This window comes from Mytilus californianus, unplaced genomic scaffold (assembly GCF_021869535.1).
Source record: "Mytilus californianus isolate M0D057914Y unplaced genomic scaffold, xbMytCali1.0.p SCAF_7, whole genome shotgun sequence".
Taxonomy (NCBI): Eukaryota; Metazoa; Mollusca; class Bivalvia; order Mytilida; family Mytilidae; genus Mytilus; species Mytilus californianus.
Genome location: NW_026262723.1, coordinates 115,896,641 through 115,913,524, shown reverse-complemented (window position 1 = coordinate 115,913,524; position 16,884 = coordinate 115,896,641). Strand labels below are relative to the sequence as shown.

General features: G+C 32.7%; 2 protein-coding genes across 3 annotated transcripts in view; one reads left to right on the top strand and one right to left on the bottom strand.

The window, feature by feature from the left end:
- LOC127707552 (perlucin-like protein) overlaps positions 1-16,884 on the bottom strand; it is a 204,840-nt gene that overhangs the window by 32,575 nt on the left and 155,381 nt on the right. The gene's annotated exons all lie outside the window — the stretch shown is intronic.
- Positions 243-7,281, top strand: LOC127709647 (chitotriosidase-1-like). The gene is made up of 6 exons (XM_052215254.1): positions 243-481; positions 862-986; positions 1,449-1,563; positions 3,019-3,204; positions 4,142-4,264; positions 6,772-7,281. The coding sequence occupies exons 1-6, from the start codon at positions 326-328 to the stop codon at positions 7,000-7,002; spliced, it is 936 nt and encodes a 311-aa protein (XP_052071214.1). The 5' UTR covers positions 243-325; the 3' UTR covers positions 7,003-7,281.

Genomic DNA, 16,884 nt, shown 5'->3' with positions numbered 1-16,884 from the left:
TTTTTTTTTTATCGTTTTTCAACTACAATTTTAAGTGGCAATTGATTTAGATAAAAAAAATCTGTTTTTATCAATAACAAATGAACAAGAAATATAACTTTTAGCAATGAAAATCAATATTTTTTTTCAATATTTCATATGATCATTTTATATTTCTTTCAATTATTGTTACTGACCTGTCTTATGTTTGAATTTTGGTTTTTTGTTTGTTTCAATAGCTAAAGGTCAGTATGAAATGATTCGTGATGTACGGAGTAAAAATCCTGTCTTAAAGATACTGCTAGCCATCGGGGGATGGAATCATGGTAGTGACAATTTTACACTTATGGTAGCCACTCAATCAAATATAGACGCATTTGCTTCAAATTCAATGACATTCCTCAGAGCTAATGGTTTCGATGGTCTAGATCTTGACTGGGAATATCCTGCCAACGGAGGAAGTCCTCCCGAAGATAAACAGAGGTTTACTCGGTTTGTGGAGGTAAAGAAGTTATCTATTTAAATAATTTGTGAAGAATACACAACAAAAACGTGTATTTACGAACCTTAATATTATATGACAAGTCATGATAAAATAGCAATAAAAATCATAATTTTATTAATATTTATGAACTATTTTTTGCAGAAATTTGTATTTAGGGATTTCTTGCTTTTTATGGAACCTGGGGTTTTGGACATATGAATACTTAGTAAAAAAAACTTTAATGTGAAAAACTTCGAAAATGTACCTCTGTGTCGATACATATTACGCAAAATGTTCATTTCAATATTATTTCCATCATCAACTCATGTAGTTTATGGAATCGTAAACGAACTGTATGTTAAGGAAACAAATTATTAATCTATATTTTAATATTTCAGACATTACGTACAACGTATGACAATGAATTGTTGACCGCCGGTCGATCACGTCTTCTGTTGACAGCCGCTGTGGCTGCCGGTAAATCTACTATTGAAAGTGCTTATGAAATCAACAAAATAGCACAGTAAGATTTTCAACTCCTTATAACAACTTCCTTAAAACCTTGTAAAAATGCTTTCTTTTTTTTGAAAGGTGTTTTAAAAAGACTAAATATGATTGTCGAAATTTTTATAATTTTCTTGTTCTTGGTATAAGCTTAAGCGACATTATGTCCAACTACTAAAAAAGCGGTAAATGTAGTATGTTTAGTACCTACATCTACATACATTGTATCTCAGCGTATCAGTCATTTTAATTTCCCCCTTAAAAAAATCATTAATTGAACTAGGTTTTCGTCTTTATTTATTTTCTGATGTATTTTTTTCACTGTATACCAAATATCATTAATTTAATCTGACAACACCGTTTATGTGCCAGTCTAAAGTCATGCCTCTTATGTTTTAAGTAATGATTTGGATTCATAAAAATATGAACTGTCAATCAAAATTACAAATGTTTAAATGGTTTTTTATTCCATGTTTTGCAGACATTTAGATTTCATCAATCTCATGTCATACGATTTGTTCAGTGATTACAACAGTGTAACACAACATAACAGTCCTTTGTACAAATCTTTGGTTCCTAATGAGGCCTTTAATGTAGTAAGTATATAGGTCAGTCATACAAATCTTTGGCTCCTAATGAGGCCTTTAATGAAGTACGTATATAGGTCCGTAATACAAATCTTTGGCTGCTATCGATGACTTTAATGAAGCTAGTATACAGGAGTATACAGGTCCATTATACAAAAATGTATAACAAAAATACTTAACTCCAAGTACATTTAAAAGGGGGGGGGGGGTCCATAGAAACTGACAAAATCAAACGTTATCAATCAACGGAAAAAGTCAAAAACACTATAAAATTTCTGACTTAGTACAGTCATTTCCCAAAGAAACTGGTGGATTAAACCTTGCTCTATAGCTAGCCAAACCTCTCATTTGTATGACAGTTGTTTATAGTTTCGTTATATTGACAATGTTGGGTGAGCAACCCAAGCAGATATATTAGGCCAGCAGCCAAAACTGTGCCAAACACACATCACGGACACACAACACAACTAACAAAAAACCCCAACAAAGACACCAGCAAAAAAAGGCGTTGAAGCTCATGGTAAAGACACCTACAAAAAAGGTATAGCCGCTAGCAAACTGACAAAGACGCCGATAAAAATGATTTTGCAGCCGATAGTTCATATCGTATACAGCAAACATCCTTTCGAGAAAGTACAAACTAAGTAAACTATAAGTACAATGTACAAAGGTAAACAAAATGGAAACAACACTGCAAAACCCACCACACCAGAAAGAAAGCTATGGATCCTAACAACGCCTTTAATGTCGTTAGTATATAGATTCGTTATACAAATCAACGACTCCTAACGACGCCTTTAATGTAGTGAAACGTTCTATTATACGATGCTAAGACTCCTAACGACGCTTATAATGTAATAAGTATATCATAACGTTAATAAAAGTGTGGATCCTTACCAGTTCTGTGATGACATATGTATATTATTGTGTATTACAAAACTGTCACTCCGAACAGCGACTGTAATGTCTTAAGTATAAAGGTCTGTTATACAATAACTTGCGAACAGCAAACCTCTTTCCAGGAAACCATGAAAGGATATACAAGCTCTGGGACATCGTGTCAAGTGAAAGATATATACTCCATATCGTTTTTGTCGTAAATTTTGTTCTCAATCTACCATGAATGTCAATCATTAGACGTAAGTCAGGATATAAGGTTTGGTTATACATGACAGTAGATTGGACATCGATTTAAGACTATGACGTCATTTGAACCCTTATATTTGAGATGTGAACTTCGATTAAAGAACGGATTTCAATCTGCCTCCAGCATATTCCTTCACAGAAAAGGACAATATTTTTGTTGGATTAGGATGTCTACAATAATTAAAACTTTTAACTGTCAACCGACCTCTGTTCTCTAAACCAGGCGTAAACCATTAAGAGAATTAACATATAAGATAAATAAAAAAGCAGTTAGCACAGGGGGAAATATTATGTTAGTCTATTCTATTTTTCTTTTAGCATTTTGCTATAAATGTATGGTTGAATGGAGGGACACCGAAACACAAACTGATACTAGGGGTTGCAACATATGGAAGGTCTTTTATATTACGAGACACAACCCAGACAGGATTTGATGCTCCTACCAATGGTGCAGGAACACCGGGATCATTTACAAAAGAAAAAGGACTTCTATCATATTATGAGGTAACATATGTCTGGTACCAAACAATACCTTAATATAATAATAATATATTGTTGTATGTTACATTATATTGTTATGACCTATCAATAAATCTATAACTATTCAAAAGTAAGAATAAAGTAATATAATAGAATCATTTCAGCCCTTTAGATATGAGCCCAATGTATAGATTACCTTAGCTGTACCTTGAAAAACCTTTCGGAATTCTTGTTCTTCAGTGCTGTTTTACTTTGGACTTAATTTTTCCTTCTAATAGTAACTTTTTTTTATTTGAGCGTCACTGAAGGGTCTTTTCTAGACTAAATGCGTGTCTGGCGTACAAAATTACAAACCTGGTATCTTATGTTCCTTTATAAATGGAAAAAATGGCAAATTTGATGTTCTCTACACTAACTTTATTTTGCCACAACCAAATTTTCTAAACCATAACCACCAAACAGACCAAGTATGAATAACAGTAGCGTCACTTTTGCCGTTTTCGAGTTATGTCCCTTTACAAATAAAAAATTGACAAATTTGCAGTTTCCGCAGTCTAACTTTACTTTGCCATAACCAAATGTTCTGAAACTTATACAAAATGCTTATTACTACCAAACTCAGATCAAGTTCGAATAGGGTAGCGTCATTTTTACCGTTCTCTTGTAATATCCCTTTATAAATAATTTGCCATATTTTTACAATAGGGGCATCTGTGTCCCATGGAAACATTCTTCTTTTATTTTAGCACCAATTTGCATCTATAGAATTTCTTTTGTTAACACTTTGGGTAAACCTGTTCTTTAAATGAAATAGTTATATGAATATTGTTATCCATAAAGGTTCTAGCCACAAATTTAATATTTTCACAGAATTTCGATCATCACTACCGTGATGTATTTTAAAGGAACACATTATTTAAAAGGTTTTATCTTCGTGATTATTTTTTCTTTGTTTCCACAGATCTGCTCCAATATCAACAATCAGGGATGGACAGAAGGTTGGCTAGATGAACAACAAGTACCATATGCCTACAAAGGCGATCAATGGGTTGGTTACGATAATCCAAGAAGCGTTGCAATAAAGGTAAGATATAACCAGGATTTAAAACATGAAAAATATTCCTTATTATTCAAAAACAAATTTTGATTGATTAATAAATTGCTGAATGCTTAACTTCAAATGCGATGTGCATGTTTAAGAAGATAACTTGATATTACAATACGCAGATATCTGCTTTGTTCTAGTCTGACACGTCGAGTTGAAGTTTTAACGTTCTAGTCAACGAATTCAGTTATTTACAACATATGTTTACAGTTTGGTCTTATGCTGCGCTGTTGCAGCACTATTCCATATTGCCACCTCGCCACATTCTAGTTGTGCCTGTCCCAAGTCAAGCTTGTTATTAATGATTGTATTTTTACTTTTTGTTTATGGGTTTGTCATGAATCAGGTTGTTTCGTTTAAATTGTTTCCCAATTGTCAGATTGTGGTTTTTTAAAGCTGATGGTATGGGTTTTGCACATTGTTGAAGCCTTACAGTATATTTGCTTAAATCTACGGCATTTGGGCTCTGGTGGATAATTGTCTCAATTGCAACCATACCACGTCTCCTTATTTTATATAGTTCACAAAATAAAAATAAGAAGGAAGACACATTACCTTAAATGCACCAGAACACATTATTATAATTCCTAGCTGACCATTATGTGTCCTTATTCCTATATGTCGCGTGCTTGACGAAAAAGGAACAATTACAATTGATAAAGCCTTTGGTTTGACAAGACCTTGGATTGAATCATTGACTTCTTAAACCTGTGGGCTCCCTGTAGGCTCTAGACAAAGAGCCTATCAAAAGACCACCGAATAGTTTATACTGTTTTATTGAGGAATTTCCAAAAAGTATATGTGGTTAATGCACTTGGGAAAATAATCCGAAGCAATTCTAAAAAGTCACTTATTTAAAGCAAAGCAAAGGCACTTTTTTCCATCTAGATTAGTACTATAAGGTAACAATTGAGGAACTCATGACGTCCAAAAAGAAATTCAAAAAATCGTCTGCGTCAGTTGGATTATTCAAGGAAACCGCCAACTTTGACTGTTATAAGTTCTTCCATTGAGATAAGGAGTTTTCAACTTGTTTGACTTTGATTGATAGCTTATTATTAATAGATCGTCTTTCTTTGCCCATTAGAATGTAAAACTGTCATAAATTGATTTAAAAATATATTACTCTTTGTTTTAAACAAACGGTCAATACGCCAGAAGTAAAGTAGGCCGTTCTATTTCATTTCATTTAATTGATGTTTTGATGTTCTAGAAACAACCACAAGGATTATTCAGTATTTTAAAGTGTTCATTCCTAAAATGGCTGTCAGAATCCTAATGAAAGGTCTTATTCTAGGAGATTATAAAAGCATAAGCAATACAATCAAACTTCATGCAGTATGAGATATATTTAGAAACAGTTTAAAAAGCTTACTAAAAGGTTCTTTTAGGTTACTGTCTGTAGTTTATAGTCGTATACTAATATTTGTTAATACATAATATATCCCTATGGTACAAGTTATATAAGTTCTTTCATGACACTAATGTTGGTCGTTTAGATCATTTTGTTTTAATATATTTATCAATAACTTTAAAGTGAAGAAATCAGATATGATGTTCGGACTGTTTTCAACAATTAGCCATCCCCCTTCTCAATATATTTGTTCGGCGCAATTTAGCCTTTTTGTACTGAGGCGGCGTAAAGCAACACCAATCAATCAATCAATGACTTTGATATGGTATATATCTATATATATAAAGTCCAGTTTGTCCATTAAGACAATAATGACGTTAACCCTTGCAGATCCTCTTACGACCTTCAACAGCAAAACTCTTATCGTCTAATAATTTATAAAAGGTCCCAGTATGACAAAATGCGAAACATTCAAAAGAGAAAAACAACGGTATAATTTATACCAACGAACGAAAAACAAATATGGCGGACAGCAACAAACCACAACCACTGGATAACATGATACTGGATTTTGACAGGCACATAAATACTACAGCGAGTTTGGACATATTTGACTCACTTCCATCTTCTTTATCTCGTATCATTAGAACAAACTGTTAAAATCAATTGAAAATGGTTGGATGATCGGTACTAACTTAATAAGCATAAATAATATATCAAAAAGACGAAAAGGCACACTGTGCCAATCTTAAGGTCTTCACTTTTACTGTCAATATGAACACCTCCTACGGATTTATTGTGAATGCGTCATGAGCGGTCTAAGAACAAGCAAAACCTTGTGCAATTCCCCCCAAAATATAAGTACTCAATTCATAGATCCATCCAAAATACAATGTAAACATTTGTATATTTTTCATTTGAAGGATGCTTATTTTAAATAAATCATACGTATTATTGACTAAAAGTTTACAATTTGAAAATTAAACGTGCATTTTCCTTCATCGGTAAGAATCAGCATCGAGCGTAAACAATAAACAAGAGATCAACATCTACATCAACTAAAGTCTTTATAGTGAATACTAGTAATTACAAAAAAAGAGTTTAATATGCATTTATGTTTTGATTATTATAGACAAAGTATATTATAGACAACAATTTAGGTGGAGGTATGATATGGACAATAGATGTTGATGATTTTAATGATAAATGTGGGCTTGGAAAATACCCGATAATAACAACAATGAGGAATGTTTTCAATGGAATCTCGGGTCCTCCTGTCTTTCAACCTACGAACTCAACAATAGCTCCATCAACTAAAGGATCAACAACTCACTCTTCTGTAAAGAAAGGTATCAACGACTAAATCTTAAACGACTAACACTCCAACTAAGATGTCGACGTCATATAAATCAGTAAAGGCACCAATGACTGATTCACCGACAAAGACATCGATAACTGATTCAACTGAATCATTAGTTAGCACAGGTTTTTGTAGGAAATACTGCTTTTTAACTCTTATCGATATAAATAGAAGTACCAAGTACAAAGTTAAAGTTACTCGGCCTTTTGTCTGTAGAAACTATTTCTTTGGAACCGGTTGTCAGCATATTTTCATACTTGTAATAAAGGATTTCATCATGAATATTTGGCTTATTGAGTATTTGAACTTTACTATTTTTGTATTATGTAAAAAACAAATGACGTATTGTGTACGAAAGAAATAACAACAGATTTTATATGATCTAGAATTAAATGGTCTGTTGCTGATACATATGAAATATCACTTTACTTTGTGTTATTTGTATGTCAAAATCAACCTCGTTGATGTTGTGAATCACAACATTTATAAGGACGATATATTTTCCGTCAGCGGAATTTTATAGTAAAAATAGACTGATCCAAAATAAAAAGTACATGTGTTTACCATCGTCCGACCTGTCTTTTTGTAATCCATATCCTGTTCCTTCCTAAAATTTTCTATTAAGCATCAATAAAGCCACAAAGTCTCTCAAATAGACTCCAAGTAAACAAAATGTAAATTAAAAACAAAATCCCTACCTTTTCTTAACTTAGAAACTATGATAAGGTCAATTTTATGGCCCTATTAATTTAAAGATCATAAAGTATCATTAGTCTACCAAATGTCAACGTTCAGATGTTTATAAGACAATATAAGTCTGTCGAACATCAGTTTTTATATTTTTGAAGTGTATTTTACATACTTCTTACATTAAGTGCAAAGCAGCAAATGATAATATTAACATGTGCATTTATCAATAAAATTAGCATAATTTTTTAAAGCGTGGAATAAGTGTAGTATTTTTCTCAATTTCAGGGGCCAAATAACAGATTTTATCATACCTCCGCCGGTCAACACGTGTATATTGCTTATGGAATTAGCATAAATGAAAATCGCATACAAGGCGCAGATCAAAATTTTTAAATTATACTAAAGTTGCTGTTAATTATCTTTGCAAATTATTGGGCCATCATGTATCTATTTGAAAAATCAAATTTTTAATGCTGCCTGTTTCTTACTCTTGTCCTAATTCGCCACTAGATCTATGCAAAAGATATACTATAATGGTATGATTAAGTGTTTCGTTCTTACATTTTGATTATGTTTGTTTCAAGTATTTTCAATCTGCATTTTTTTCTAGGCTTACAAGACTGTTGTGAAAGCAGTAACGGATCAGTAGATGTTATTCTTTGCGTTTTACTGACTATATCGCTGGAAACAATAATAGTTTTACTCCTTTTCATCTCCAAACTAAAAGGTTACGAGGTTGTCCTGTTGCGTTTTTGTATACAGAAGATTAAACCGGAACAATATGACAACTTACAGGGTCCAAGTTTATTGCCGAATATTGGTTATGTTTATGATGAAGTGAGCATACAAGGTGAAACTGATCAATTTGTTTCGAAGGAGCCAAAGTTTTAACCGTCTGTCCGACATTTTTCAAATAAAAAAAAAACCTTTAATATGTTCGCTAACTTCATGGTAATGAATAATCTGTCCGAGTATTCATAAAAATGAAGTTAGCGAACATATTAAAGGTTTTTTTTTATTTGAAAAATGTGTCTGGAGAACTAACATCGGTAGCATTATTATTGATATGGTCATAACTATAAATTAACTTTTTACACAACATTGAAATTTTCGAAATACTAAGGATTATTTACTCAAGGAACAAATTGCCTTAGCTGTATTTGGTAGATCTTTCGCAATTTTGGGTCCTCAGGGCTCTGCAACGTTTTACCTTTTTGGCCATTTTAATTTTTTTTGTTATAGCGTCACTGATCAGTCTTTTGTAGACAAAACGCGCGTATGGCGTATACATTTTTGATCCTGGTATCTATGATGAGTTTATTATCATGCGATTTATTACCATATCTGACATACTTTTAGTTGTTAACATTTAATTCATTGTACCTTAACAGGATTTTTATAGAACTGTATAATGCAAGGTTTACACAAGACATTTTAAGCTGTTCTGTTTAGGATTTTCTCTTGTTTCTCTACTGCAAAACCCTTTATGTGTTCCGCAATTGATTGTTCCAGCAGAAGAATAAATTGTTTGAAGTTTCGATATGAAAAATAGATGTGGTACAGTTGTCAACAAGACAATCCTTCAATAAAGCTCAAAACTAGAAAATCTCTACGCCGGTCAAATCAAAATTTGACAGCCTGTTATTTTGAGAGGTATAATGTATAAAAGAATGCAAAAACTAGTTCGTTCATTACGCATGTAATTTATGGAATCAAATGGCATGTAATGATTTTGAATGCATATTGATTGTCAATAATAAAAAAAATGTTCAAATCCATAATGAATCAACTTATTTCATTGCAGTTTTAAAGAACATTATCATTAGAACTTGTCACTGGAATGTATCAATTTCATCCGTTCTTTGTTCAGCTATGATCTGTTTTTCGGTTTTATTTTAATACACACTCCAAATTCCATCTTATTCCTATGCACGTCCAGTTTGTATCATTTAATATCAACTTTACAACCAGTTAAATGTATGGTTCCTGAAAAAAAAAATACATCATATTCTTTGAGTCATGTGCTTAAATTTTCCTTAGAATTCATCGTGCATTATCTCTTAAGTTTAACAAAAATGATTACTTCAATTTCTCGTGGCTTGATCCATGTGTTACATGCATTTAAAAAAAGGCTTTCTTTGAAGCATAGAAGCGTTTGACACTGTCTGAAATTCAACCGTATAATTTTCAATGAGAAAAGTATCCACCAGAGTCTTAATGACGAAGATGTAGGCAACCAAAGGTCACTGTTGAACCTCTACAAAGATTTTGTAACATGAAACAAATAAATTTGTAGGAATAAAGACTCTCAAAAACAATTTGGTTAAAAGATGTGGTAGTCCGATATTATTTTACGTCCATTTTTGAACTTCCTTGGACGATTGAATGTTGAAAAGCATCCCATATAGAAAACACAGAAATATCGGAAGACTTGCGCGTAAGTTTCGGTCCCAAAATCATAAATTAACAATTTTCAAGTGAAAGGATTATACATCTTTGGATACCCTGTTCATTTCGAACCTTCTTTCATTTACCTATCCCCCATTCCCTCCCTCTTCCATGTAGCACGAAACAGGCTTTATTTCCAAGAACCCACTATTTTTACCAACATACTTTCACTTTAATCAAGATATTGACTACTGTGTCTAAACTACCCCGGCAAAAATGTTTGGACTCAATGGTATCTAATATCCAGTACGGTGACGGACTATCAATTTTTATCATTATTTTCTATGACAAAACCGCGTACTGCTTCGTGAAATTTTAGGACGATTCTGGGTCGTACATATTGACAAAACCGGGTCATTCAATTTTGACATGACCCATTTCTTTCGTTCCATGCACAAAAATACAAATATTGAGGTGCTGAAAGTGACTAGTCTTGCGATCTCCGTGTTATTATCTTTCTTTCTGTACCTTTCTTTCCGTACAATGTGCACAATTTAAAGAGAAATTGATTAAATTCGAGGCAAGGTTAACTCAATTCACCATTTTGATGTGCTTTTTTACTCATTTCTCCATTAATCTAGAACGGTTGTAGAAAATATTACATCTCACAATCGGAAATAGTTATATGTGTATGTATATCCTTCCATATCATAAAAATAACAAATAAATAAACAGAAATCCTACCTTTTCTGTGTCTGTTGATGGTCCGTCACCGTACTGGATAATAGATGCTATTGAGTCCAAACATTTTTTGCCGGGGTAATTTAGACACAGTGTTGACATGTCGTGTTAGTCCTAAAAAAGTCGTTGTTATTAGTTGCATTATAACAGTTTTTTGCGGACATAGCCTTGTCCATCGTATTTACAAAATCAAAATATAATGTAGACAAATTTTACTACAAATAAAATACATAAACAGAGATATTCATTTTATCAACGTATCTAGTGTTAAATGACTCAATCGTTCATAACTTTTTATTTACCTATTTGGATAAAATAGAACCTCATACTTAAGAAAGGAATGGTTCTTTTTTCAATTATATTGGGGAGTAAAAGTGTTGACCGATGTACATGTCTTCATTCGTTCTAAAAATGTGTGCACGATCAACACTTTAACACCCCAATAAAATTGCTAAAAGAAGCATTCATTTCTTATAACTACATTTTTATGCTAAGACCATGAAAAAAAAGTTTTTCTTTTATTTACCTGTGCACTTTTTTGTGGCAGCACGTGTCATCACGAATGTGACATTTCATTTTGATATAAAGGTTAATTTTTGAATGACGCGCGATTGTTGTTAGCCAATCAAACTAACATCTGTAACATCAGACGTCAGTAAAGAAAATAATTTGCTCCTAAAATATGAGATATATAGCTATGATCCCAATATTAATGTACTGTATATGTATTTTTTCGCGTGTATTTATTTTCACTATTTTGTAATAATCGATTATAAATAAAGAAAAACTAACAAACTTGTTTGTATCAAATGAATTCAAGTTACAATTTCTACAGCATAGGTAGCCTTAAGGGACGAATATTAACAATGGATATTTGAAAGTTTGCAGTTATTTTGTTGAGTTCGACTACTTTATTTCTAACTCTTATGAAGTCTTTTATTATCTGCTAAATCTATCATGTCATAATGTTTAATGAAATATGGTTACGCTTATTAGTCGCAAAAGACTGAGATAATCATTGTAAACCGTATGAACTGTTTCGATGATTTAATCCTCTTTCAACGTTTGTTAGCTTTACATTTGATATACCAAGTTTGAATAGTTGTTTATGTGGTTATTTTAAGGGAAATCTATTGCCGGTAGATTTCAATGGCAAGTGTTGTCATAAGCGTTAGTTTGGACTTTTAAATATTTTGGCATCGAGCATCACTGAAGAGAATTTAATGGTCGAAATGCGCATCTGGTGCAGTAAAAGTGGTACCGTTGATGTTATTACTACCACTTGGTCGATACCTCTGCTGGTTGACTATAAGTCAATATTATATTTTGGAATTAAAAATATTTTGGCTTCAAGCATCAATGAAGAGAAATTATGAGTCGAAATGCCCTCATGGTTCATTAAAATTGGTATCGTGAATATTAATGTTATTAGTGACTTATAATGTGGTAATCATAAGCGAGAAAAGATAAAATAAAAACTAAACAATAAAATATATCCATGTAAGGAAATAAAACTATACGAAAGATTGTTTTAGATCTATGTGATATCTTTCACAGTGAATCACTACACCAATGTTAAGACTTGTATTGTAGAGAACGACAAGCCATAAGGTATACACACAACTGTCGCTTTGTTTTAAAAATCAACTGGCTCCTTAGACGTCAGCACAGAACAAATATTTAGTCCAAAATAACGTATGTCATTTCAGTATAGTGGTTATTTTAAGAATTGTTGAAGAATATAATTATGATAATAATAATCTAATAAATTCGTTTAAATGTAATGGTTAAAAATTGTAACAAATCATTGTAATTGTTTCTCTCTGACATTTTACGGGATTATTTTCTATATGCTTTATCGGTACTGCATATGAATTTAGCAAATTTATCATTACATCTAAAAGTTTTTAGAGGTGTATGATAATTGAAAGCATGTCTTATCGATGGCATTGTAAAAATCTAGCGACTATGTTCTGTTTTGGTGTTTTTTTCAGGAAATTACTTACTTCAAGCATTGATTATAGTTAATGCTCGCACCAAAACAATTAAAGAAGTGTTCAAATTAAGATTTCATTCGTCCGTTTGTTTAAGGAAAAATAAATCTTGGAAATACATATATTATGATTATCTTCTGTAGTTTACATTCTCTTATGATTGTGGCCTGTTATATATTTTCGGATGTTGTTCTTGAAGTTTTACTGACAATATCGATGGGAACAAATACAGTGTTAATCTTTTTTATCTTCAAACTAAACGGTTACTTATCTTCAAACTTAACGGTTACTTATCTTCAATATAAATGGTTACGAGGTAAAGCTGTGGCGTTTTTCTATACAAAAGATTAAACCGGGACAGTTTGACAACTCACAAGGTCCGAATGTATTGCCGAATGCTGGTTATGTTTATGCTGAAGTAAACATTCAAGGTGAAAATCGATCAATTTGTTTCTAAGGCACCAAATTTATAAGCGTCTGATAAACATCCGTTAAACAATTGTCATGAATGTAGAAAACATCGTATTAATCCTCCTACATGTTAAAGTTTTTCTTTCAAAATTAAAAACAAAAAATGTGTTTGGATCAATTAAACCAGTATCATACGATTAATCATGATATCGCCTGGTCGGTATTTTTTCAATAGGCTTAGATTTTACCCAGATTCAATCGTGTATAATCTCTTTCCCGTGACAGTATGACAGCTAACAAGGTCCGAATGTTTTGCCGAACGTTGCTTATGTTTATGATGAAGTGAACATTCAAGGTGAAATTGACCAATTTGTTTCTAAGGAACAAAAGTTTTAACCGTCGGACAAAAACCTGTTAAACATCGTGTTAATCTTAAATGTTAAAGGTTTTTTTTTCAAAATTAAAAAAAATGTGTATTGAGCACCTAAATCGGTATCATACGATTAATTATCATATCGACTGGTCGGTATTTGTCATTTTCTCTCTAACTTTCAACCAAGAAATGCTAGAAGCACTGGCATTTTTGTATTATATAACATTGACTTTATTGTATCTCAACAGGATTTAACTCCCTCCTGCAAAGTTCACCCAAAATATTCTGTTTAGGATTTTCTTTGTCTTCGCCAATTCAAAACGTCTGATCTATTTGCAATTGCAATCTTTTAATGTCGGCCGAAGAATATATATCTTATTTAGGCTATATATGGAAAATTAATGTGGTACATTTTTCAATAAGTAAACCCTTCAATAAAGACGAAAGGAATTTTTCATTTTTGTATAGCCTGTTATTCGATGAAGTATAATGTATAATAGTATGAAGTAACTACTTAGATCTTTGTGCATGTAGTTTATGTAATTTAATGTTATCTGATGATTCTGAATAAAGAATGTTTGTCATTAAAAAAAATAATTATTTAAATCCATTATGGTTTTTTTTTCTTTACGGTTAGTATGATATGATTATCCCTGCAATTGGATACTACAATGCATAAGTTTATTCCGTTCCTTGATCATCAAACAACTATATTTATATTTTTTTCAACACACCCCGAATTCCAAATTTGCTATTTACATCCAGTTAAATTCAAATGGTACGACAAATTTAATGTCTGGTTTAATTTTGCGCTTTCTGAAACATTTCATCATACCCTTTTTCGATAGGCCTAGATTTTACCCAGATTCAATCGTGCATAATCTCTTTCCCATTTGAACCCTTAATATGAATAAGAAAATGTGGTATAATTGTGAGGGAGACGTAGAACATATGATAAAAAAATATAACAATAAAACCAAACTCATTTGTTTAGGTGAAATCCTTAAAAATCGACAAAATCAAACGTTAGACTTTATCAACCAACGACATTAATGGGAAACAACAATCATATACCTGACTTGTTACAGATTGCCGAGGTCAATGGTGGGTTGAACCTGGATTTATAGCTTAGCCTAGCTAAACCTCCCACTTGTATGACAGTTGTTTCTAGTTCCTTTAGATTGACAAAATTGGGTGAGCAATCCAAAAAGACATACTAGGTTTAAATAATGTAACAATAATTCGGATCTAGCAGCCAAAGCTGTGCAAACAAACATCACAGACATACACCACGACTGACTAAAAAATTCATCATACAAAAAGATCTAACAAAGACGCCGATAAAAAAGTGTTTGTAGTTGATAGTACATACCATATATAGTATACTTTTTCTCGATAAAGTACAAAGTAAGTAAAATGAAAATACAAGGGTAAACAAAATGGAAACAAACACTTTTAAAACCTTTTGTGTCCGAATTCAACTTTAGATCAATATACTGCCTTCAATGACAATGGTTGTTTCGTAACAGCACATGCAGCTAAAAAAAATACATAAGTTGCAATAAAGACCTGCACAAATAATTTGGTTAAAAGATGTGCATTTCAGCGATTTTTCTGTCTGTCTTTTTTACTTTCCACCTCCCCTCCAAATGTAGGACGAAACAGACTATATATCCAAGAACCTAAAATGTTCACCAACGTGCTGTCACTTTGAACAAGATATTGCAATCTGATCGTTACGATGTCGAGACGGAAATTTGGAACCCCAAGTCTAGATCGGGATGTACACGGCCTAAAGTCCTTCTTCTGCCAGAAAGTCACTAAAAGCCTTTATTCGTCAGTGCAAAAGACTGAATATGTACTTTAAGTTTCAAAAGCACTATGAACAGAAATTTATGTAACTTTTATTTACATTACTAATAAATTGCTTACAAATATTTTTGCACGAAGTTTTAAAACCGTTGCTTTCAAACGTTTTGTTGAGATATTCAAGCATATTATTTAAAAAAAAAAATATAAGCAGTATGGCGAAGATGGCTGATGGTTATTGTGAACTATGTTCATGTTTAAGTGAGGATATCTGGATCGTGTGATGGTTATTGTGTACTATGTACCAGGTGAGGATATCTGGTCGCGTGATGGTTATTGTGAACTGTGTACCAAGTGAGGATATCTGGATCGTGTGATGGTTATTGTGAATTATGTACCAAGTGAGGATATCTGGATCGTGTGATGGTTATTGTGAACTATGTACCAAGTGAGGATATCTGGATCGTGTGATGGTTATTGTGAACTATGTACCAAGTGAGGATATCTGGATCGTGTGGTGGTTATTGTGAACTATGTACTAAGTGAAGATATCTGGATCGTGTGATAGTTATTGTGAATTATGTACCAAGTGAGGATATCTGGATCGTGTGATGGTTATTGTGAACTATGTACCAATTGAGGATATCTGGATCGTGTGATGGTTATTGTGAACTATGTACCAAGTGAGGATATCTTGATCGTGTGATGGTTATTGTGAACTATGTACCAAGTGAGAATATCTGGATCGTGTGATGGTTGTGAACTATGTTCCAAGTGAGGATATCTTGATCGTGTGATGGTTATTGTGAACTATGTTCATGTACCAAGTGAGGATATCTGGATCATGTGGTGGTCATTGTGAGCTATGTACCAAATGAGGATATCTGGATCGTGTGATGGTTATTGTGAACTCTGTACCAAGTGAGGATATCTGGATCGCGTGGTGGTTATTGTGAACAATGTACCAAATGAGGATATCTGGATCCTGTGGTGGTTATTGTGAACTATGTACCAAGTGAGGATATCTGGATCGTGTGGTGGTTATTGTGAACTATGTAACAAGTGAGGATATCTGGATCGTGTGATGGTTATTGTGAACTATGTACCAAGTGAGGATATCTGGATCGTGTGATGGTTATTGTGAATTATGTACCAAGTGAGGATATCTGGATCGTGTGGTGGTTATTGTGAATTGTGTACCAAGTGAGGATGTATGGATCGTGATTTGTTAGTTCTTGTTAGTTGGGAGGATCCAAGTTATTATGGCGAAGATTGCTGATGGTTATTGTAAACTATGTTCATGTACCAAGTGAGGATATCTGGATCGTGATTTGTTAGTTGTTGTTAGTTGGGGAGATCCAAGATATTCTTTCCATGTATAATGCTACAATCTGACAACAATGGGCAATCTAATATTTGTCATAACTCGGCAGATATCTCTTGCAATCTATCTAGACTTGATTGATATAATGATTGGCA